Source organism: Lottia gigantea, assembly GCF_000327385.1.
Source record: "Lottia gigantea unplaced genomic scaffold LOTGIsca_31, whole genome shotgun sequence".
Classification (NCBI taxonomy): Eukaryota; Metazoa; Mollusca; class Gastropoda; family Lottiidae; genus Lottia; species Lottia gigantea.
In genome coordinates this window covers 2,157,519-2,184,165 of record NW_008709027.1, presented here as the reverse complement: position 1 = coordinate 2,184,165, position 26,647 = coordinate 2,157,519, and the positions used below count along the sequence as shown (strand labels likewise).

Below are 26,647 nucleotides of genomic sequence, written 5' to 3'. Positions count from 1 at the left end.
AGTGTTCACAGCTCATCGTTGAAATTTAAACCTTCAAATCCATGTGAATCCAGAATTATCCATCCACGTTTATTTTGTTTAAAAGTTAAATAGAAAAGTTGTTTTTTCTTGAGACACTATATGGAAAAGACATATATAGAAAAAGAAAAATAAAAAGGAATTGCTAGTTTAAGGTAGTTTTTTTTTTTTGAAGGAATTTTGCAATTTTCGTACATTTCTAGTACATCTCAAAACTATTAACATATATGCATATCCAATGGCCCATCTGTCCCTTTAACTATACCATATTACTATTTTATACCATAACACCAAACCATATTACTTAATCAATTCTACCCATATCAAACACACAAAATATTGATGAATGCATCAAATATTACGGTGATTAAACAAAGAATGAAATTTGAAGATCACATTATATGGTTTAGATAACTTGAACTGTCACTAACTTTCTTCTGTTTCAATGTACTTTTGAATATAACCTCTTATACTGACATACTGCCAACCATCCTACAATACAGGAATGAATTACATTAAACTGCTCAAATTATATAATAGTGGCTCGCTAACCTTGGATTGGATATTGCTTAATTAAAATGATAGAGAAAGAAAAAATAGTTACCCCAATAACTCTGTCCCAACCAGTGCCCATAGGTCTTTCAGTTGTAATTCCTAATCTTTTATATACCATACCAGTACCATGTTTAAACTTACCAAAATTAGGTAAACTAACTATCCATACCTTAAAATAAAATCACATGGCTCTCACAGTGGACAATATAACACAGATTTTTATGGGTAGTATAATACCAAAGTATGTATGTTCAACAATGAGTTCAATCTTTCTACTGGTCACATGTATAACCTACTGTGAAATTAAGAGATCACTCAAAAGCTTACCTCATCATTATGCCCAACTGATACGTGTTTCACTTTATTACAGACGTAACACCATCTAGTACCTTCAGGATATGTAGGTGTTATTTGTTCTCGGTACCATAAATTACCTACAACAACATTACATCTAATTGACACTCTCATTTCACAGAGGCATTTTGAACACAATGAGAAAATTATCAATCATGCTTGTTAATATGAACCTAATGGATTAGCTGTAATAGTCACTAGCTTAAATGGTTTCTTAGCGTCTGGGAAAGGAAATCCGAGACGACAGATATGCACATAAGGTTTTGTTTACAAATCAGAATTATAAAAATTAACTTTGTTTGCGTACTTCTTCGGTTGTTGCCTGGTAAATTTTAAAATTCTTATTTTATAGCTTAAAAGTACTGATTGGAAAATATATTTTGATATAATGCTTTAGAAAAAGTGATAGTAAACAGAAATTCTCTCTATTGACATACATCTAAATGTAAAATCTATCTACACACACTTAAAGAAATAAATAAACTTGTAATACTTTTGTTTTGAATTTCCTATATACTGTACCTTTAGTGTCAACAGCCCAGACTGCTGTTTCACCAACTGATATAAGATGTAATGTAGAACCTTGTGGTGGTGTTGGTATAACTTGTAACCAACATTGACCACTAGGATTAGTACTAGTAACTCCAGGTCGGTAATAAACTGAACCATCAATAGCTATACCCCAAGCTCTATTATTACCACCAATAGATACTGAGGTAAATGGTAAATCTGTTGGTATATCTATCCAATTATCACCCTACAAATAAAAATAGTTACAAATATAGAGAAAAGGGTAGCATCCTAATAGATTCTTGAAGATTGTCCTCAACATAGTGTAAGACAGTAATCTATCAGAAAAACTATTTTTCCCAGAAATTCAATGAAATCAAACTTTTTTCTTGATTACCCTAAAACTCTAATTCCTCGCAATGATAGCTGTTTAACTCAACACATGTTCTCATTTCCCAAGTGAAATCTACAATCAGCACTTTATCTGAAAGTGAAAGCGTTTCATCAAGAAAGGAGAGTATAGTTACCTGATGATTATGAATAGTAACACCAAGTCTACATAAAACATTACCATTACTTCCTACAGCCCAGATTATAACAGGTGAGATAGTTGATGATATAGTATCTAACTGTATAGTTACATCTTTTATATTAGTAGAACCTAGTTTATTCCACGGTCCCACTGTATTTAATTTACACTTTCTGTAACACAAAATATAGTCAGTTATTCTAAACGTTGTCACAAGTAAAATATTTGTCTCAGTGGGGTGGACACTTGCTTGCCATTGTAGAAATGCACACTTCTATCCTGGCAGAGGTGTGAGGGAATGCCATGGAAAAGACAGTTACAGGTGGTTGTATTATGGGTCAATAAGCTAAAGCCCCATGAGTTACAGGCTGGAAAGTTAACCTACATTTCCAATAAAGTTGTCCTATCTTGTTTCTGAAACTTCTGGAAGTGTACTGATATCCCTAATACTGTAATATTTAGCTATATTTACTTACCTAATCCATCTTCTTCTTCTTACACCGTCTCTTAAACCAGGTTGTTGATGAAATGGTCTTAAATAATAACTAGAGCTTTAAACTATATGAAGACTAACCACAATATTGAGACTCATCCCAAAAATGATCTTATCTGTAGTTTTTTAAATTTCAATTTTTACCTCTGTTTTTATTTTGCTCTGAGCTATACACCAATTCAAATATATACAAAAGCATATTTTGCTTGTTTCTTGTTATATTCTGTTATTAATGCTGAAATCTTAACAAAACAAAAGGGTTATTAAATTGGTTTACTTACTTGTTAAAGTTACCTGAATATTGCCACCCTTCTTGATCAACCTGACCACTAAAATCTACACTCCAATCACCAGACTAGAATAAAATAAACAGTTTGTTCACAAGATTTCAAATAACAATTCATTTTGCATAATGTGTTTTTAGAATACTTTGTTGAGCATGAATTTAAGATACACTTTTGGTCCAAGAAATAAAAATAAAATAAAGATATTTACCCAGTGCCAGTTACTAGATGGTAATTTAATACTTTCTTTATTTTTATCTTGAATACCTGTACTATCACTCCATTCATAACAATCAGTTAAAAATCCTCTACAACAATTACAATACCACAATTTTAACACATTGTAACTGCTAAAAAGTAATAGATCATAGGAAAATACTATATATACCAAGTTGTATAGTAGTAGATTATCTAAAATTCCCCCTATTGCCCACTACATTGTGAAACCGAATATTTTAAAACTCCTTTTCCTTTAAAGTTGTATGAGTTGTTTTACTCACTTGTTAGTATAGCCTATAACAGGATACCATTTCTGATTTTCATACGTAGAAATTGTTCGTGTGTCTGTTTGTTGATAACATTCTTTTGACATGGCTGATGTTGCTGGAATATTAAATTCTACTATTGTATTGACAAAATAATTTGAAAAGAAAACTGAATGGGACTCACTGCATTTGAAATCAAGCACAAGATAATTTTAAAGAGCACACAATTTCTCAGGAGACTAAAAGAAGCTCATTAACTCAAAACACAAAAATTTACCTACCAGAAGATAGATTGACATGCATTTACGATTTCACCAGATTAGTTTTAAAAAACTAGAAATGATATTTTTTACAGCCATCACAATTGCTTATCAAACAGAACCCATTTCTAACAGACAGTAGAAAATAACTGAAAAATAACTGACCTACTGCCACATTGATGATCAGACATCTTGTACTTCTAATAAGACAAGACTGGCATATATCTCCCATTAAAGGCCATGTCCTTACCTCTAAATAATCCACCACCATAACCCTGATTATAAACCCAGGTTGTATGATCATAGCCTACAGCCCATGTTATACCATTAACACAAGTTTCAATTCTTTTAAAATGACCACCTTGTTGACACCATAACCTACACAATACATAATATATTACTCATGTAGGTAAAAATTAATTATGGCATGATATGTATGTCAACTTAAAAAGTTGATTTTGATTACAAGGCAATATAAGCTATCTGTATCATTTCTGAGATTCAAAATCAGATGTTTGCTTACAATTAGTAAGTAACAGACATTTTGCTCATATACATGTAAGTGAATTAAATTTAATACGTGTATTTGCAACATTCCTATCATTTGCAATATAATCAGTATTTTAACTCATAAGAAAATAAAACTGATACAGGACAGGAGTCCTTACAGCTAAACAAGACTCACTCAAGTCAAACTGTAATATTGTAGGATGATAATATATTATAGTAAGTGATTTTTCTTGTTCTGATAAATATTACTTACAATGGTTTAAGAGAACTTACATTTCATAAGGTTTAGTATATGTTTTATATGGTTGATGTATAAAAACATCACCACGTAATGTTGTTGAACATATACTATCTTTATCTATCGTTTGTTTTATCTTCCATAAATGACTATTGGCTGTTAGTAGAGTTGAAAGCTATATTTCAATAAAAACATTGAGGTATAATTCAACAGAATCTTTGTATAACAAGATAATGAATGAATGAACTTTATGCAAAGGATTCATTCAATAAATAAATAGTTCCTGTTGAAATCAATACCAAATCCCTTATAATCCACTTTAATACAAAATCAGATCTCAGCTATTCATATCACTAAGTGAAAAATTTCAATCTTACCCACTCATCAGTGTCTGATTCTGAAGAAGTCATTAATAAATAAGGTTGATTTTTACAGGTAGTATCAGCTGTATGTATTTGAAATACAGACTGAGCTGATGGATCAGCTATCCTCTTTATACAAGTGATATCACTAAAACTTATCTGCATATTCTATAATATACATATAAAATATATATAAGGCTATTTTAGTAATCAAAATATGGGGAGGGAACAATAATGACATGGCAACTTGTGTTGAAATGTTGTGTACCCATGTATTAAAGAAGTGTGTTTTATCCCATAATTATTGTCTTGTTTTATATATGTACTCTGCAGTTCTAAATTTCGTTCAAATCTTATAACAATAAGTATAGTCTCTCAGTTTTAACTTATTTCTTCTATGATGACCAAGATTTTTGTTACTCTTGTTGTACATACATAGTATATATACATAGTTTAACATATATTCATTGCCTAAGAAAAAGGTTCCTGAATTTTACATCTTTGGTGTTTAAAGAGATACAAAAAGTACCAAATTACTCCAAAGACGACTTAAGGCCTCAGTTAGCCTGCAATCAATGCCCTCAACATTTTTTTCAGAACCCTTTAGTCTTAATCTTTCATTCTACCAACACTGGCTTGTTTATAAATCTGACTTTCAAACAAGAGTTACTTTCTATATGAGTGAATAAGTAGAACTTAAGAATTACATACAACTGGTTTTCCTCTAGGACAGTAATGTATGGTTATTATACCACTATCATTATCTTGTAAACTATGTTCTAATTCTACTGTAACATCTTCCCATCTATTTCTATATCCATATCTATACCATTTCATACTAGATTTCTTTAACCATGATGACTATAATCATATAAAGTATAAATTACAATGATAGGCAGGAAGGATTGAAGTAAGAAGCAAGGTTGAGATGAGAAGTGTGCAAGAAAATTAACAGTAGATTCTAATTTTTTAAGGCAGTAGAATAGCTCAGTAGGTAAGGAGCTGATTGATGAGGTACTGTGGGTCCTAATCTTTCTCAAAGTAAGACAAATTTCAAGATTCAAGATGGAGTCAGCTTCCAACCCCTAATACTGGCTTGGAGGGCAGATAGTAAAGGTGGTCTTACTGCAAACTTGTAACATTGACACAGAACACTAGTTCTCTTAATTCAATGAGTATATAAAAGGCAATAACCTTAATGTTTGGAGTTGTTCTTATTTGTTTTTTAAGTCTATACTCTGACTGCTTGAATATCTTAAATCTTGTACTAACTATATACTGCACTGACCTTATCTACAGCATTTTCTAAATATTGAAACTGTTGTATTTCTGTTCTGTTTCTCTGATATAATCTTTCTAGTATAACATTTCTAATATACGGTGATATTCTTTTCTTCTTAGAGCCTGTGTCTATACTACTGTCAGAATCTGATAATATGAATAATGTTACTGTTACTACCAATGTAAAAACTTGCATTAATATAGAGAATTATTTATATTAATCAGCTTAAAACATATCAACAATGATAGCTTGCCAGGCAAGTTAATATACGACCACTGGCAGCTTTGATTTTGAATAAAAATATTTGGCAGTACAGTAACAATTACCAGTATGAAATATTGGACCTTCAGTGATACACTTCTTTTGAACTTTTCGGGGCGATAATGAATAATATTACCAAGTTTTGTAAAAATCTGACAAGAATCGTGCCTTATTTTGTATTTACAAGTTAAATATTTAAAGCGTTTACAAAGTCAATAACCCTTATAAACATTTTTCCATTTTAATGAGTTTCGATAGGATTCATACTTTGGTGATAACAAAATTCACAAGCTACAATTAAACGTGTTTTCAAGAACAAGGGCAATGACTCATACTAATTATTTTTCTGATTTTCAATAGGGTTCATTCTTGGGTGATTACAAACACTCACATCAAGTTACGTAAAAATCCATCAAGACATGCGCCTTCTAGAGTGTTTATGAGCATATTTTAAGAACAAGGGCCAGAACTCATATTAAATTTATTCAATTTTTCTTATTTTCTAGGGTTCATCCGATCATACTTGATATGATTGTTGATGAAGTTCATCCTTGGGTTGTAACAAACAATCGTACAAAGTTTCGTCAAAATCAGTTAAGAATTGTGCCTTCTAGAGTGTTTATGAGCAGTTGTTGACGCACAAACAAACCGACGGACTAACACTCTAGAAGGACCAATTCTTGACAGATTTCGTCAAAACTATATTATTCAGTTTCATTCCAAAAAGTTCTGAAGAAGTGTATGACTGAAGGTTGAATGTTTCATACTGGTAATTGTTACTGTACTGCCAAATATTTTTAATCAAAATCAAAGCTGCCAGTGGGCATTTATTACCTTGCCTGACAAGCTGTATTTCTATAATGAATTTAGTTTTACTGCAATTGCAAGAACCACAGACCCCTGACCGAAAATTGGAATGGTACAAATTGATGCTATCTGTGTCCCTGATACAGTATACATAAAAAGTTCAGTGAATCTTCGCGTTTAGTTCAATAAAAGATGACACAGTTCTGGAAGTTATACTGTGATGTTTTGGTTTAAACTAAAACTATACATGGAATGAAACTTACCTCTTCTTGTTTGTAACCATCTTACATTAGTCGGTTCATCAATATAACATCCCATTGCACTAAACCATACCCAGAAATATCTAGGCATAGCAGGAGTAATAGTACACATTGTAAATACCTCATCAGAAGTTTCTGATATATTACTTGTACTAGGATTCATGGTAATTGTTGATTTCAATTCCATACTGTCAATGTTATAAATACCCATACTTTTATGATCTTCTTGACTGAAGACTTCTGAATGAGTAGATTGGTTGTCTAATCCTACATTGTTTTTACTGTCCACTGGAATGATTTCAGTTTCTTGTAAATTGATATGTTGATTTGTTTCATCTTCATCAATATCAGTAACAAAATTAAAAATTTTATCAGTTTCTGAAAGAATACTGTCTTCTCTACTGTACGACACTTCGCTAGTAGTACCATCAGGAATGTCATTATCATTTTTGTAATTCAGTTTATCACTGTTTTGAACTTTTAATTGCACATTTTCTATTAAATCATCACTTTTCATACTAATATCACAATTTTGTTGTCTACTTTTTGATTTTGTAGATTCGCACTCACTTTGGTTTGAAACTTTAATAGTATTCTTGGTTTCAGTTTTAGACTTAGAGAGATCTGGTTTTGAAAGACTAGTAGCTTTTAGTGGTTTGATTGATTTCATGGTATTATTTTTAGAATCTTTGGAATTGGTGATACTGGAGACACTGACAGGTGTACCACGTAATGATACACTACTCTGATAATCAGATGATGTATCTTCATCATCTAATGATTGAAAAGAAGAATCAGCATGACTTAATTTAGACAGATCTTCTCTTAACATTAGTAACTGCCATGTTTTACCACCTAAATCACTAGTATTGACCCCTGATCTAAAATATGGTTTCCTATCATTTAATCCAATACCAAATACCTACAAAACATATTATTCGAAAATCATTTACATATTTCAAATTGTACCATTTATCACATTTATTTTTATCAGTTCTCAGGAATGTGAAATGGAGTTCGAATATGAGAGAAAACAACATCACAATCTGTGTTTTGAAAAGCTTTATAGTGTGTTAATTGTAAAACAGTAACTGAACTACACTCGCCTGGTCGTTTGGTGTGACTGATATATGACATAAAGAACCAACCATTTCTATCCAGCAACTACCAATAGCAGATTGATTATTAAACCAAGCATTATCTCCATTAATTCCCTTTCTAAACCAAATAATACCATCACGACTTAATGCCCATACAGTATTATTACCTACAGCTACTTGCATCATTCTAGTTTCATTAGTAGGATATGGAATCTCACTCCATGATGAACCTAAGTTAAATATAACAGATTAAGACTTATTGTAAAATTAAAATTACAACAAAAATGTGTCTTCTGGAGAATCAAAAAATAAACCAAAAATAAATGCATTGTAGATATGTCAGAACTCATAACCGAAGCAAACAAAATCACAAGCTTTTTTAAAGGGACAGTTGACTGCTAATAACCAATGTGAAATAATTGTACAGTCTTACCATAAACATTATCTCTACTAACACCTAATCTAACTAATACTAAACCATCCCAGGTTACAGCCCAAACTAAACCAGTTGGTCCAACAGATATATTTATAACACTGGTATCATCAGTCGATACTAATCTCCATTTAGTACCTTCTGGACATTCTTCACATACATTCTCTCTTACATACACCTAAATCATAGAATAATAGTCACATAGACCATATCAGCTATATTTAATCCAGAACAAGGCTCATAATGCAAACAAAAAGAGTCACTGCAGTAAAATCGCTTGATGTCTTTAAAGCTTCCTTCTCCAGTCCTAGTATCTCATATTTTACATCATTAAAATCGGAGTTGATTAAGCTATTTAATGATACTTTCAGATAAAGTTTACCATCACACATTTCTGAGAAAGGGCAGTTAAATTTTCTCCCTGTTAATCGGGTGTTCAGTTACGTCATGTAGGCTTTTCATTTCTATGACGTTGCCACCTTATCAATGGATGACGAAATTTGTGTTATGAACCTCTTTTTCAGTGTCTTAAAAACAAGGAGTGAATAAGGTCTATTGAGAAAATATTATGTTACTTATATCACAAACAACATGGTAAAGTTACCATACTCATAACAATTCCTTACTTATAAAATAAGATATAAATTATTATACTTCAGCTTACTAACCTTTCCATTAACTGTTACAGCCCAAATACTAAGAAAGCCTGCTGGTTGTCCTGGTAACTGAAAACCTCCAACACTAACATCTATAAATGTTCCGCCATCTTCCATTTTATCACTATAACTTATCTGCAAATGATAATATACTGAATGTGACTTCTTTTTATGAAACTGGTTTATCCAATACTTGAATATCAGAAGCTTCTACATGAAAAAGTTCCTAATTAAAGTTTCTATACTGTCAAGGCAATATGGTCTACATTGCATAATGCATATTATCATAATCATGCCCATCAACATAAGGCATCTATTACTTTACCTTGGCCCATTTTTCCCTAGCAACATATCTCCTAAACCTGAGCCATTTTCTTCTTCTAACCATTGAAAATGTTTTTGGTTCAGGAGAGTATTGACGTGGAAAGTCTGAGGCATACTGCCAACCCTATAATAAATATGATGTAAAATATTTTCATATTCATAACTTTCATAAATATCACCAAATACTTGCAAGAATAAACTAGAAACAAAGAAATGGCTGATATTAGAATAAAACTAGAAAATACAAACCCCTCGATCAGTAATTTCTCCTTTAAAATTCTCATCAATAAACCAATCCCCCTCCCATTCCCAATACTCAGAAGGTAAAGGAAAGTCATTCCGTGTCATATGTTTATCTCCTGTCTCATTACTCCAACTCTTTCTATCAGATGGTAGCAGATTTTTATGAGTAAAACCACCCCACGGTGACCATCTCTGAAAAAAAAAACAACGACCTTTACTGAAATGAAAAGATAACATAACCTCCATGGAGTGAAATTTCCTAAAACAGTAAGCCTACAATGTTTTCGTTAACCGTTTCACATGTTCTAACAAACTAATGACTATACCATACATTTGATCTTAATTTGCAAACATCTTACCGTTATCACCTCTATTCTTTTGTTTCATACTATCAGAAGCTATTCAATTGAAAATTGAGTTCTAAAACCTTAATTGGAATCAAAATTAGTTTGTGACACTGAAATAAATTTATTGAAATTAAAAACAATACGATACCTGATTTTCAAATGTTGTCTCTGCTACCCTAATGGGTACATCAGATGAATAAATATAAACATAAACATGTTGATCATGACCAATACCCCAACAACCAAACTCAACAGCTGATACTCTTTTTAGCTTTAAACCATCAGTACTTTTTCCGAGCTCTCTAAAATATTTCTTCTCAGTATTAAGAGCGAAAACATCTCCACTACTATTCACTAATAGTAACCTTTGTTTGGTCATATTAGATTACCTGAAAAAAAAAATAGAAATCATGAAAATATCACTGTAACAGCAATACAGCCAGGGGGAATTAAGGAGTCCAATAATTGGAAATTTTATCTCAAGTTCCATCTTTAATATTTGAAACAAATGTCACAATAAGATCAATATGATCCTCTGGTAAATTATAGGTTTCCAATTAATACAACTTATGCCCATGCTATGCATTTTATCTTTATTTATTCTGGTTCTTTTACATTTTTATTTTTAGACATTACTGACACAGTTATTCCATAATAAGGCTCTGACCAGTGCAAGTTTTGTAAGATTAAGCCTACCTATTATTAAGTATTAGCTTCAAATTAAATTGTGTCATTGTGTCACTGTGTCAGTAAGAACTGGATCAGTGGATCGCGTAAAGACAATGGTTTTTTGCGTCTTGCTACAACAGACAGAGAAAGTCCGATCTAAATTGATATGAAGCCTTTTATGTAATATAAAAATGTCACATGACTTCACCACTTACTAAAACAGAAGTGACACCACTGCACTGTTTCATGTCATTAACATACATGATCAGATACTCCGTGTTTAAGGAATCACACACTAAATTGCTATTACACGTGCCATGTTACTTTAAATAATCGTATATCTGATAAATAAACCGAAAATCAAACTTATAAATTAATGGATACAATTTCAGGATATTATTCTCTCATGTAGCCTTATTGTGATATTCAAGTCTATGAAATGGAAGAGGAATAACTCTGATTTCTGCTAATGAGCTCAGTTCGTTTTGTCATAGATGTTTTATAGACTTTCTAGCTAAATATTAAATTCATTGTAGGATGAATTTGTGTGCTATTAGGTAATAATATATGTAAGGGTATTTTATCATTATATTATGAATATCATTAAACATTGATACGTTCTTCTTTGCAAATTGTTTTAGTGAATCTAAGACTTTAGTTTAATTTTTAAAAGGGAAACTTTAAAAAACGAACTGTTCCATTATTTACATTCGAGGTTAAACTGTTCAGGCTTGCTTTTATCATTCAAAAAAAATAAGTCATTGTGATTAATTCAAGAAAACATAAACAGACATGCCACTTGGAATTGACAGAAGTCATTTCCTGGCAGATAAGACAAGAGACTGTGAAAGACAGTTGAGGGTAAGTTACAAAAGTTATAAAAAGGTAATTTTCAGTAAATTTTTTGAAGAGATGGTTCATACGACATAATAATAAAGAGGTGTCTGGAACTGGATTGTTAGTGCCACGCCCACGGTATGAGTTTCTGCACTATTTTGTGAATATTTATAGTATGATTTGAATGATCATAATCCAGTATGATTATCATACTCTAGTAATACTTCAGTCATTCAGACCAGTAAAGCTATATTATTAAAATATCTGAAAAGACTTATTGAATTGTCTGAATGTCTGAGCAAAGTAGAAAGTTTTTTTTTTTAAAATTTTTCCTATTATTTCTATGAGAATTGGAATAGCAGCGTCAACATATTACCATCAGTCTTAGAATGTCTTTGTGTTGAAAGCAGAAGGTTCACAATTTGAACCAGCCAACACGACAGAGTGAGAGTACCTCTACCAGTTGGCTAAGGCAAATAAGTGTTAAGTGAATTAAATCCTCTCATTAAACCTAGAATTGAAATTTTTTGAATTGTCTTTCAAATGATTCTGAATATTGAATGCTAATTAGGCATATTGTTCTTGCCTTTGAATTTTAGAACAGAGATGAACAAATTGCCAGCTTAGAGACTGAAAATGGAATGCTATATCTTAAACTAACGCAGGTTCAGAAAGAACTACAAATGACAAGAGAAGAAAAAACTGTTGTCACTCAAAAGTATAATGAAGAAAAAAAATTCAGAAACCAAGTGTCAACAAAAGCATCTAAATTCAAAGATGAAATTGAAGTAGGTTTATTTTTTGCTGAATAAAAATATTCTTATTTTTCATGCGCTTCAAAGACTCTTGGCACTTGATAATTTCAAGTATCGGTGCGTTACATTATGTAATTTTGGATGTCTTTATAGAATTTAAGAAAAGATTTATCTGGTGTACAATTAGTAGCAGCTAACATGCCTGAACAGTTTAAACAACAATTTCATCATGCTTATTCTATTGTACAACACCATCAATATCTCCACCAATCACAGTCCTCTAGTTTAACAGGTATGTTAATCTAGAAATGATTTATGATTCTAAAATGTCAAATATATTCTTGACACAGAAGCATAATACTGGTATGAAAAATGTAATATGGAAAAAATAAAACAATTTGATTTAAATATAAATCTGAATGGTTTTTCTAAGTACAGTACATCCTTTGCAAGACAAAAGATGATTTATCTGAAATATATGTAAATTCTAAGAGCTGATTTTTGTAATCAATGTTTAATCTATAAATATTCTCAGTGCTACAAGATCAGATATCTCAGTTACAATCAACTCTACAAGATATAACTGATAGACATAGTAAAGAGAAAAAGAGAAGACAAGATCTACATAATTTATTAATGGTAAGTAACTTACATGTATAATCTCTCAATTTTACTTTTGTCACATTGTTGACTTTACTTAACCTTTATATTTGTGGCTTGCTTACTTCAGTTGACTCAACTGTAATTTATGCAAGGATCAATGCCCAGTAGTTTAACTTTTAACAATCAACAAACAGTTTGAAGGCAGGATCCTTGGGAACCTAAGATGTTATCTATTTAACACATGGATGTTTCTATCTTTTATTGTTCTGTTTTACGAATCTCTTGAATTTTACAGGTCCAAAGTTGTCATCCTTATAACATATGGATTTTTCTGTCTTTTTTTGGTTATGTTTTATATTTTTTTACAGAAATCTATGTATTTTCCAGGAATTGAGAGGTAATATTAGAGTACACTGTAGATTACGACCATTAAAAGCATTTGATTGTGGTACAGAAGACCATACAACATTAGGAAAGTAAGCAGATTTCATATATCAGATGTCAAATTTCAATTTAGTGAAATTTACTAATGATTGGCATTAAATTATTTGATTGTATTTTTGTGAAAGTTTGTGGATTTAAATAAGAATTTTGCATATGACCTGAAGCATATTTCAATTTTTTAAATGTGATCATATGTGAATGTTTATTGTGTAGGTGTAGTGTCTATATTCATTTTTCATGCAAGTTTGAGTGCAAAACTTGGTATAAGTGACAATATTTAATTATGTACTGTTGTATTTTCATTGAAGACCTGGTAGTAAATCTGAGATAGTAGCACACTGTTATGATGATGTAAGTTAACACACACAAAGTTTACAATATTCAGTAGAACTAGAACATCCATCCTGTTCAACAGGTCTATTCGGGGAACAAAATGTATGGCATCACAGTTGCGATACAATTTGTAGCAAAATGCGATATTTTTTTCATCAGTAGAGCAGTTAATCAGGCTCGTGCAACCTTAAAAATTTAGACTCAATGTCACGAAAATAAATATGAATGTATTGATCACTTAAAAATTAACATGGAAGATAAGGGGTATAACAAAAGTCATTTTAGAAGAACAAATATAATTAGTGTACATGTAGAGATAGAATCACTGTTGTGGGAAACGCAGTATTACCACTCAATATTATGGTATCTGCGTTGTGCCGACTTGTTTTTTCGTCCGTAGTGCACATTATTTACAAAGATTTACTCAAGAAGAAATTGCTCCACAAAATATAAAACTGTTGTGCAATTTTGACCCATAGAGCAAAAAACTGCTATGCAAATAAATGAAGTCATTTGTACCCTGCTATTTTTGGATTATATTATTATTACTTATTATTATTATTTATTAGTTAGCATGATTATAATATTTCCTCACTTGATATTAAAAAGGTTTAAAGAAAACAGTAATCCAGTTTTGTCAGAAATTCTGTTATGAATAAGTTTTGTTTGATAATGTTTTTATGTTTTGTTTTATAGGAGAATATTTGTGTCAAAACCAGTAAACATAATAAAGTATTTGAATATGAAAGGTATTATTATTTTCTTTTCAAATATTTTATAGATAAATGTTTCTTTATTTCGTAATTTTTTAAGACTTAAATTGTTTGTCACAGACATCTCATCTCACAGAAATGACACAAAAATAAAAACGCCAGTTTCATTAACTGGTTTATTGAAGGGAGTGATAGGAAGATAGAAATATTTATTTGTGAAGATTTTATTGAGTTATTATTAAACTTATGTTACAGAGTATATAATCCATCAGAAAAACAAGATATAGTTTTTGATGAAGTACAACCAATGTTAACATCATTATTAGATGGGTTAGTATATTACATCTTTTTTTATATTAAGACAAACCTTTAGTTTCTTTTTAACTTGGGCTTTTTCTATATATTTGTTTCTTTCATTTTTTTATTTCTGTTTTAGTTATAATGTTTGTATAATGGCGTATGGTCAAACAGGAAGTGGTAAAACACATACAATGTTAGGTAGTCATAGTAATGATGATTATAATCCTAGTGAAACGTTACATCCTGATGAAGGTGTTATACCCCGAGCCACTAGAGAACTATTCAGGTAGGCTAATATAATACATAAGCAATCAATGAAAAATCCAGTTAAACTACAAATCCATTGGTAATACAATGTATCATTCACACCAAGGTTTATATGAGCAATTTCTTGTGTGTCCTTGTCACCATGTGACTTATGATATTTGACATAGTGCTGTTTTATACATAGTAACCAAGTAGGACTGTAAAAACTTTCTTTCTTTTCAAATAGATGATTAGATAGTTAATATCTTATAGAAATATTTTGTTTTCTATATTAGATTAATAGAAGAGAAGCCACCAGGATGTCATACTATAGAAGTATCGGTAGTAGAAATATATAATAATGATATCAGAGATTTATTATCACGTGGTTCTAATATAAAACATGAATTAATAACTGGTTCAGATGGTTTATTAAACTTACCTACTATCACATCCAAGTAAGTTTAGTTAAACTGCTTTAATACTTACCATATCATATACAGTAAAACAAAGCAGTTTTACAAACATCCCAGTACGATGTTCAACATCTGCAGTTTCCACGCTATTTTGAGGTGGAATAAATACTAATGTAGGCAATATAAACCAGCCTTTTATTATCTAATATGAGCATACCAAAGCTGTGGTCAATGTGCTTTGGACTTCATGATATGTATAAATGATCTGATTCTGTAATTTCTTACTGTTCAATGAAATTCATCTGCATCACTCATTGATCCTCCCAGTTTTGAAGTTAGTTAAAAACCAGCATGCAAGGTTTTCAATGATACTTTGGAAAGGGCCAAGGTCAAATTTTTTGGAACAGATCAATCCCTGACTTATTCATACAGTTTTGTAGTTGGATTGTTAGTAAAAGTGAACATTTATTGATATTTTTCAGACAAGTATCAACAGTATATGATGTGATGTGTTTAGTACAGCGCGGTTTACGAACAAGAAGTGAATCGGCAACAATGGTTCATGAACATTCCAGTCGTTCACATTTAATAGTAACATTAACTGTGACTTCAATAGCTCCTTCATTTTTCTCACCCAATAAAACTATGACAGATTCTGAAGGTAAGCATCAATGGAAACATTTGTATGTCTGAAAGAGATTGAAGGCTTTGTTATTGAAACAAATCGTATCAACACGCTTTAACGGCCGATTATCAGCACATGGTAAAAACTAAAATAGCCTTAAATAAATGACCATCTGCATAACCGAGTTGAGTGTTTACTTGTTTACTTCCCAATAATAACAATACACTAATTATTGAACATATTACATCTGCCAATGTAATATAATTTTCTTCAAATCTTTTTCTTTGTTGTTAGAAAATTTCAAATGCTGGTAAAAATATTTGGCCAATTTGGATAAATGTGTATTGTAGGCAAATCGTTATAGGCGTTTCGCTTATATAAATGCACACTTTGATCTGTGTCAATATGATTTGATTAAATAAAAATGCCTTTTGATTATTTATATTTTGCCTTTCTAGGTTTTCAAACTTCAAAGAAGACACCACGGCCTCAATCTCAACCTAATTTATCAGGTGATTGTTTAGGACAGATAACTCCACAAGCTGTTATTAAAACTAAATTACAACTAGTAGATCTAGCTGGCAGTGAATGTGTTGGTAAGGATTGTTTAAACTTCTTGAGACTTACTTTGATGTTTTACATGAATAAAATTCACCCTTTTATAATAATAATACATTAATATGTATTAAGCAAGCACTATACAGTATATGTATATAAAGTATAACAGTGAAAATATTTTGTTATTGTACGTCAGAAAATATATATATATATATATATATTGGTTATTGTGTTTGTGTTCTATAGGTATGTCTGGTGTAAAAGGGGCTGCATTAAGAGAAGCTTCACATATCAATAAAAGTTTATCAGCTCTGGCAGATGTATTAGGTGCTCTAGCTGAACATAGAACACATATACCATATAGAAATAGTCGACTTACACATTTTTTACAAGATTCTATAGGTAAGTCTTTCACATTGCCTAAATTTAGACAGGAAAAGTGCATGAAATATCCGCTAATGTTATCTGGTTCAGCATACTCATGAATTGTCTTTGTGCAAGTAATCACCTGACAGTCTTTTGATTTTATCTAATTCATAATTATAAACTTTGATATGTATTACAGGTGGTGATGCCAAGTTATTAGTTTTATTATGTGTTTCACCAGCAGCAAGATATATCTCAGAATCTCTTCAGTGTTTAGGATTTGGTCAGAGGGCTAGACAGGTTCAGAGAGGACCAGCAAAACGTAGATTACCAACATCAGCTGAAAAAAGCAATGATTTTCCACGCCCAAAATCTACTTCTAGTTTATCTAAATCATAATCCAGCTGGATTATTCCAGGACCAGAAAATGCACTCAAATTACTGTTATTATGGTTCTCTTTCTACTGTTAAAGTGATGTTTTATGTTTTGATGTAAAAAATAACAATGACTGTGATAAATATTTAATATATTGAATAAAATATACTTCATAAACAATAACAACAATTTGTTTGGAATGAATAATTATTGAGCTATTTAACATGAGGCACTTGTACTAATAGGACATGCATAGAATTTCATTTAATGTTTGAATCTATTTCAAATTATTCAGCGATACTTTAAAAACATAGCAGTATAAAAATTAACAAGAGGTACAGACGTAATAAAAAATTTCCCCAAAAAATAAAATTCAGGTATTCATAGGTACAATAAATTGTATTGTAAGAGTATGGTTATAATACATACCGGTATTTTCATGTGTTTTGATTTGTCAAATGATAATATATTGAGGTAGATGTCACATAAATTAATTTAAGATAAAATCAACGTATAAAAACTCAACAATTTTCTCTTGCTAAATATAAAACTTAAAAGAGGTGTGAAGGCTATTAAATACAGTGAAATTAAATTCAACCCCCATGAAAATAACGCAGAGCAATTTAAGCATGAACAGTGTACAGAGGAAAATTATTTGTACAGATCAAGGGACAATTAAAACCATAAACACTAACTTTATTTGTAGGTAGTTAAAGTACTATTCAACATACAAGAATTCAAGTTGATAAAGCTATTTTTCAACCAAAAAAAATAGGCTGGTCATTGGAATCAAACAAGGACATGTATAAATATATTGTTACTTGACTATAACAGCATATATTAATATATTCTAAAAATTAAGTACAAGACTTGGTAAGGTTAATATAAGGTATATTACACAATCCTGATGTCTTTAGACAATTTAACAATCACTTAAACAACTAAAAAGTATGTACAATAAACTGTAATTAAAAAAAAATGAATATGTACTGTCTGACCAAATTGTTTTCAGAAATTCATTTTAACAACCATTTTGAATTGAATTAAAATATCTACTCCAAAATACTACTGAAAATCTTAAGATCGCCTTTGGGTTAATGAAAATACCTACCAATGAAAAAATAGGATTTGAAATATGAATTTACACTGTGGATTTTTCAGTCCGAAATGTGGGTGTAATTTTTGATAAATCACTAAACCTTGTACTTCTATAGACCCACAGACATTCTAAGACAAATAATATGCAATTTATATATTTTGAATATATGTAAAATATGAAAAGAAATCAAATCCTGAAATCATTATGGTCAGAAAGAAGGTACAATTTAATGCTTAATTGGTGGGTAAGAGTTAAAAATTTAATATAAAAATAACAATGCAGACACACACTACCCATAATATTTCTCTCATTCATGTATAAAAATATTAAATATAGACATCTTAAACAATTCTAACTTCTTTCCTTCTCTTTAATAATATCAATAATAATATTATATACTTTTAAAGCTGCATTCTCTCCCCATATAAAATCTAAATGATCATAACTTGCAATTTCATGTTTTGATTGTAATGTTTTTAATTTTGGAAGAAGAGCATTCACATCCTAAAATAAGAAATGAAAATATAAATTAATTTCAACTTTTAATCATCGTGTTTTACTAGATAATTTATTCATGTCTAAAGAGGCCGTATTGTTGGACATAAGGATATATTTATTTTTTTAAGGTTAAGGAATAAATTTTCAATTTTCTGGAACATGTTTCTTTTGGATCTTGTGTAATCATTAATGATCTAAATTAATTTATCTTCCCTTAGTATTCTTGTTATCTCCCTCATCAGATTAAACAAGATAAAAGGAGATGATAAGAATGATAATATAATATCCTACACAGTTCTAAAATATTAGTGTTATTGCTTCCCATAATAGATACATATATATATACCTGTAGATCAGCTAGCCAATCTTCATCACCATATATAACTACTATAGGTGTTTCTTTAATATTACTCACATCATAAATAGGGGGATCTGACTGTAAGATAGATAAAAAATTTGATATTAGTATATTTAGCATCTAGACAGTACTTCAATAGATAAAACTCATATACAATATAATCAACCATTACTATCATAGTACTATCTACACCTGGAGGCTAATGAAGATGGTCAATGCCCCAATGTCCAAAGACCTTCAACTTGCAGTCTTTGACAATTTAAGGCTTAATTTCCCATTTAAACAACACAAAGCCAACAATTTGTAAAACTCTCTAGATTAATGACAAACAGACTTCCACAGTATAATTATCTCATACCTGTACCCCCAATTAAAAAATGTGACCATTAGCACAGGCATTCAGTCTGTGTTTAAAATAAAGGTGACTCAAGAAAGATGACATGACAAAATGCAATCAAAATGAACTGTATCCTGCAGTTCTTTAACACTTTCTTGACTTGTACTGTATTGGATATCTCGTGTCTTACTTTGGACCAAATTCTCACCTGATTATAATGTTTTAAATTCTCATCTACTGATCCATAATTATACATTTTAAATAACCCTGTTCTGTAACCCTAAAATTCAATTGATAAACATCAAAGGTGTGACTTTCTTTAGCATTAACAATGGTATTTTTATCAGTTGAGAGAGATTCAAATCTAATGGCCTAGCAGCTGATAATTCAACTAACGGAAATTTATGCCTTTCTGAACCTGAGATGGGCAACGCACAGTGTGCACAGAAGTAAACTTTGCCTGGATAGCGACTTGAGCCTTTTTTGATTTCCAACTGTCAAGGGATGTTTAAGGTGCATAACCTGTTGCACACAGGGCCTTTATTAATTGTTCAATTCGAATGACAAGACACTTTTTTTAATATCAGCCTTCCTGCATCACTGATTACAAGGTTGAAAAGTCCAAGGGTATTATCTGGAACTTTAAGTTAGTGAGCAAGCTTCAAACTTACTGCAGCTTGACTTCCAATAAAGCACCCAACTAATTGGAATAGTAATTTCATGTACATAAAGGAATATTCTGATTGAACATGATTAATTGCCTGAGAAAACAAGTTTTTACATCCAGTTATACAAGTGAGAATAGTAAAGTATTTACCTGTAAGAAATGTATAATATCTTGAACTGATGATCCAGCAGGTGTATGGTTTAAATATACTGGTAATCTTGTCTATAAATTATACAAAACAGTTTAACTGATGAAATGGTATTTGTATGAATCATTTGGATTTGGTAATAGCTTTATCTGTTATCAATAGGATTTTTCAAAATGTTTAAAGTTACCCATATCAATAAAGAAGTTTTGACATTGAAAACTCTATAAAAAAAAAAAAGACTAATCTTGTGCTATAAGACAGATTAGTTAGATAAAGAAATCCAGAACTGCCATTGTTTGAACATACGGTACTGAATTTATATTTTCAAATCTGTCAGAAAGCAAGACTTACATTGTTTAAATTTTTGGTATCATAGCCTGCTATAAGAAATAATAAGTTAGAGCATAAAAATCTCAATGATTTATCCTCACACACAGTATCAGCTAAAACCTTGATAAGATCTAAATTAGGTAGAAAGTCTTTCCTTCCTAGGACAAAATACAGAGCCTGAAAAAAAAGATTTTTTTTTATTAAGTGGGCCAAAGGACATTCATATATTCAATTTGCTACCTTCCGAATAGTGTGTATCATCTTTAACATTGAGACAAAAATGATGTTGATGTTATGATCTATATAGAATGTGGACTGTAACATAAGTAAAATCACATCCTTTTTATACAGATCTTTGAGACATATTATGTGAACTTTAAACAATGCAAACTAAAATGGCCAACCTCTCTTCAAAAGTAATTAACAGGATTTTCTAAGCTATCTTTGCCAAATATTTGAGAAAATATTTATAAAAATAATAAACACTTTACCTCATCAGGTAAGTCAGACAAATATCTTATTGGACTTTTCATATGGCCTACTGTTGCAACTGGAGCCAGAGCAAAAAATATGTCAATCTGAAAAATTCACAAAAGTCCATTTAATCTCGTAAATAACTCTTAATACTTTTAATACTTTGAGGTAAATTAAACACCATTGATACATGTCCAGAAATATCAAAATGTCACAAATAATAATATAGATCAGGATAAATTAAGAGTTGTACAAATCAAAGTTAAATTTGATTACTCTGTTTTTTCTTATATCTTTCATCTCCTTTATAAGTTAACATGTGTTTTACCACAGACCTGTTCTTATGACATTAATTTTAACCGATTAAAGCATGCCATCATATAGAACCAGCTTTTTGATAACAGTGACAAATGATGGGTTAGCAAAAGTCAACTGTCACTGTGGTAGAAAACTTGTTAGATTACAAAAGACACGAAGGACATCAGAAAAAAAAATGGAATTGTAATCAGATTTTCTTTAGATTTGAGTTGTACGAACAATATTAACACCAACAATACAAAAGATTTCACCTTTTTCTCAAATTCTGGATTTTGTGAAAGATGAGCAAATGCTTGTGTTGTTCCTTGAGAGTGTCCAACATAATATAAGCTAGATTTACCAGACAGCTTTAAGGCATAATCAATCATAGCAGGAAAATCATACCTTCCCATTTCATCCCAGCTGAAATCATAAATAATCATCAATAGCAAGAAAATCATTCGTTCCCATTTCATCCCCGTTGAAATCATAAATAATCATCAATAGCAGGAAAATCATACATTCCCATTTTCCCGGCTGAAATCATAAATAATCATCAATAGCAGGAAAATCATACATTCCTATTTCATCCCAGCTGAAATCATAAATAATCATCAATAGCAGGAAAATCATACATTCCTATTTCATCCCAGATGAAATAATAAATAATCCTCAATAGTGGGAAAATCATACATTCCTATTTCATCCCAGCTGAAATCATAAATAATCATCAATAGCAGGAAAATCATACATTCCTATTTCATCCCAGATGAAATAATAAATAATCCTCAATAGTGGGAAAATCATACATTCCTATTTCATCCCAGCTGAAATCATAAATAATCATCAATAGCAAGAAAATAATTCGTTGCCATTTCATCCCAGTTGAAATCATGAATAATCATCAATAGCAGGAAAATCATACATTCCTATTTCATCCCAGTATAAATCATAAATAATCATCAATAGCAAGAAAATCATACATTCCCATTTCATCCCAGCTGAAATCATAAATAATCATCAATAGCAGGAAAATCATACATTCCTATTTCATCCCAGCTGAAATCATAAATAATCATCAATAGTGGGAAAATCATACATTCCCATTTCATCCCAGCTGAAATCATAAATAATCATCAATAGCAGGAAAATCATACATTCCTATTTCACCCCAGCTGAAATCATAAATAATCATCAATAGCAGGAAAATCATACATTCCTATTTCATCCCAGCTGAAATCATAAATAATCATCAACAGTGGGAAAATCATACATTCCTATTTCATCCCAGCTGAAATCATAAATAATCATCAATAGCAGGAAAATCATAATTTCATAATTACAAGTATTATTTAAATAGTGTAAGTTAAAGATGGGTTTCCTTATTTCTTAATGTCAAATTAAGCCAACTATTCAATTAATTGATGTTTCTCATGAATTATCATGTATTTTTATATCATTATATTCTTTTTAATTAACCAAGTTTTAACCTATCGCAATGTTAATGTATGTACAGTCTGGATAAACAAAAAAAAGACTTTTTGACCTTTCTTGATCAGTCACTCATTGGAATTCTGCTGGTAATTTAGCTAATTATGAATTAATTATGGACATGTGAGATAAACTGGTATTTTTCCAAGTCATTAGAACACCTCTACTTTCTATTCATATAAGTATTAGCATTTTCATAATTGAAAAATCGATATAAGCTTAAGTAAAGATCTATGTGACTAGGTTTTCAAGAAAAATACTTCAAAAAGAGTTTGATACACTACCTCCAAGCCCAGAATTCATCTTGATTAGGGTTTAATGTTTTATGTCTTCTGGAGTATGTATTACCACGTGAATTACCTAACCATACTTCATATCCAGCATCAGCCAAAATAAATGCTGTAATTGAACATTTAATACTGTATTTAAGTTTAGTTTGAATCATATTTAAAAACATTAAGGTGATAAAAAAAAACTTCATCAGTTCTTGAATATTGACACATGAAAAAATATAATCCAATTCACATACAAGAATCTAGTCTAGTTGTGAAGCTTGGATCAATTTTAAGACGACAAATCTAATCCATGTATGTATAAGTAGTCCCTTGGACCTTGAGTTAGTCTAACTATAGTGCTAACAACACACTATTACATAGGATGCTACTAATATCTGTTCACAAACCTAAACTTTCATTGACTAAATTAGTCACCCAATTTGTAGCTGAACACAGTAAACCATGTTGTAAAAAGACCACAGGTCTATCAGAACCAAGATACTGATTATTTCGTCCATGAGGAACCCTCTGAACACCTAATAAAAACCCATCAGCTGTTTCTACTGTGTACTCTTCACATGGGTAACCTTTACTAGTTAATAATTCAGTCTGAAATGTCATTTTAATAAAAAAAAAAAAACCATTAAATATCTATTTGATTACTGTAATTTGAAGATTTAACATATTGAATGATTATTATAATTAATATGAATAATGACAGAAATTATTAAAATGAGCTGTCAGGCACAGTCCCAATAGGCTATATGTCCACAAAGCACCAAATAACATGGTAGCCTTAACTATAAAATAGTGGCCAATTACATAAAAGTCTATTAGGCACTTTGTCAAGAGCATAGTTTATCATGTTCACAAGCTGATTATTATTGACAATCAATGAATTTAGATCTTGTCTCAGCTCTAGCTGTCAATATAGTATGTATACACAACAACTTTCATTTAAATGAGAGAAAACTGGAAATAATATGATATTCACAAGCAAATTTTGACTGTAATAACTCAAACCCTATTCTTTGAAAATATACAAATATCAGACTGTTCAAGATCTCACCAATATAATAAGTATACCAAGTTTCATCAAGGATAAAGAACGATAAATACCGTTGTTTATATCTTTTTACAATTGTGATGTAAGTCTAGGACAATAACTAAAAGCACTGTTCGTCCAAGTGCTAAGCTAAGTAGTTTTGATTTAAAGGGACATTCTGCTTTTTTCAATTGGATTTGGGGTTTTGAGCTTGGAATACATCAAACTGCATGCAGGCATGTAGAGGATGAAAGATTTAACTTGAAATATCCAAGCAATAAGTCACAAACAGTTAAGGTACAAAATTCTTAACCTGTTACATAAGTATTTTGAATCCCCCAGGCTGCATTTATACTGTACTAGCCTATATTCAGTCATGCGAAATGAATTCTGATTGGACCAAAAATTGTTAATGACCAATCAGCAGCAATTTCACAAACATACCTCCAAAAATGAAGAGTTTTAAATCCGTAGTTTAAGATACGCTGTCCATCACGTCATGTATTTTTTATCTCAGCAATTCTAAAATTTGATTTTAAAAAATGGCTTCACTGTCGCCAGGTCATTGTTTAGAAACGATAAAAAAACATATCACAAATAAAAGCCCAGTTTACACCTTAAACTTAAAGCACAATGGCCCTTTAATGGCTTAGATCTATTTCTACAAAGATTTATCTTTTCACTTACCACATTCATGCAAACTTCAGGATCTAAACCAAAACAATCTGCTTCAGGCCTATGAATCTTTTGAACCATTTGAAATATTCCATTTTTGTTTTCAACCAAAGAATCAATTAATAAAGATGACTTTAAAAAATTCTTCCTTACACTTGTTCTGAAGTTTGTTTCTAAATTACAATAGATTTGACAAAAGTTTCCAACACAGACAACTGTCAGAAATTTAACCAACTTGTTGATCATTTTGTCAGTTACTGTTCTGTTGTTTTACTCATATCGATCATATAGTTTTGTACTTTAATGTCATAATTATACTGAACGCCTAATGGTTTCAAAATGATTACTTAGTTAGCATGTGACTGTTGTGTTGACATTGTGACATTTCGTCCTTTGAACCGGATATTCTACTTCCAGTTTCATGTTTTGACGTGTCGTCAGCACGACATTTCGACCATAGTCACTTCGACCATAAGCCCGTCACTCCGGTCATAGAAGTTGGAAATTAACATAGTTATGGAAATTACATACATATTGGCTACAGGTTATTATCATCTTACATGTGCTAGTCAATAAGTTTCTTACTGTAATTCACAACCTTTAAGACAAGCCGTGACCTGCTTTTATTAAGAATTTTAGGTTGTAACATTGCGGTTTATATAAGTAATTGCGTATGCACAAGCGATTAGGATTAAATATCATAAAACCTCACTAAATTCATTGTGAACCCCACCTTGAGATAAAAAATTATAAGTTCTCGATTTGAAGAGGGTTATAAGCGAAAGCCGCTCCCCATATCCTTATCGTGTAAATTACGAGATAAATTACTTAAGTTAACATCCCAAAATATTGTTCTTATTCGTGGCCAAAAAAGAATTGCAAGCTCTCCCTTTAACATGATTCGCTAGATTCTGTTGAGTTGAACAGCAGCATTTTAGACAAAACAACTATAAGAGGCAGGTGTTTCGGGCTGCACAAACTCATATAAAATGTAAATGGACAGATACTCCCCAGTAAATTTAAAGATTTTTTAACCCGTTTTGGCCATATAGTGATTTGTGTATTGCAAGGGTACATTTTTTCAGTCTAACTTAAAGATGGGTTTCCTTTTTTTTTTAATATTTGATTAAATGGTGTTCCTAATGAATTTTCATGTATTCTTAATCATATCATTTCGTTCTTATTGCATATGAGTTTTAAACAATTAGAATGTCAATGTATGTACAGCCTGGATAAACAAAAAAAAACCTTTTGACCTTTCTTGATCGGTCACTCATTGGAATTCTGCTCGTAATTCTCTTCTAATTTAGCTAATTATGTATTAAGTATGGACATGTGAGACAAACTGTTATTTTTCCATGTCATTAGAACACCTCTACTTTCTATTCATATAAGTATTAG

At 30.8% G+C, this 26,647-nt stretch overlaps 3 protein-coding genes across 3 annotated transcripts; 1 reads left to right on the top strand and 2 right to left on the bottom strand.

Annotated features, from left to right (window-relative positions):
* Nucleotides 1-177: 177 nt before the first annotated feature.
* LOTGIDRAFT_190059 (hypothetical protein) lies at nt 178-10,690 on the bottom strand (the record flags this gene model as incomplete). Its single annotated transcript, XM_009057820.1, has 22 exons — nt 178-510; nt 623-742; nt 901-1,007; nt 1,450-1,684; nt 1,965-2,139; nt 2,443-2,499; nt 2,741-2,814; nt 2,955-3,051; nt 3,244-3,346; nt 3,739-3,866; nt 4,272-4,411; nt 4,614-4,766; nt 5,310-5,459; nt 5,887-5,991; nt 7,165-7,430; nt 7,752-8,130; nt 8,309-8,538; nt 8,742-8,919; nt 9,410-9,532; nt 9,723-9,845; nt 9,971-10,156; nt 10,460-10,690. The coding sequence occupies 22 exons, from the start codon at nt 10,688-10,690 to the stop codon at nt 445-447; spliced, it is 3,426 nt and encodes a 1,141-aa protein (XP_009056068.1). The 3' UTR covers nt 178-444.
* A 1,057-nt stretch (nt 10,691-11,747) lies between these two features.
* Nucleotides 11,748-17,575, top strand: LOTGIDRAFT_232780 (hypothetical protein; the record flags this gene model as incomplete). The annotated part of the gene is made up of 14 exons (XM_009057819.1): nt 11,748-11,841; nt 12,417-12,605; nt 12,726-12,864; nt 13,108-13,211; nt 13,563-13,651; nt 13,928-13,970; nt 14,649-14,701; nt 14,921-14,995; nt 15,102-15,251; nt 15,508-15,669; nt 16,110-16,288; nt 16,711-16,848; nt 17,057-17,212; nt 17,376-17,575. Exons 1-14 carry the CDS (start codon nt 11,773-11,775, stop codon nt 17,573-17,575), a joined length of 1,746 nt encoding a protein of 581 aa, XP_009056067.1. The 5' UTR covers nt 11,748-11,772.
* Nucleotides 17,576-19,002: 1,427 nt separating this feature from the next.
* On the bottom strand, nt 19,003-25,327 carry LOTGIDRAFT_161944 (hypothetical protein; the record flags this gene model as incomplete). Its single annotated transcript, XM_009057818.1, has 10 exons — nt 19,003-19,155; nt 19,496-19,585; nt 20,053-20,124; nt 20,662-20,733; nt 21,011-21,166; nt 21,481-21,567; nt 22,033-22,183; nt 23,536-23,650; nt 23,934-24,135; nt 25,259-25,327. The coding sequence occupies 10 exons, from the start codon at nt 25,325-25,327 to the stop codon at nt 19,003-19,005; spliced, it is 1,167 nt and encodes a 388-aa protein (XP_009056066.1).
* Between the last annotated feature and the right edge of the window lie 1,320 nt (nt 25,328-26,647).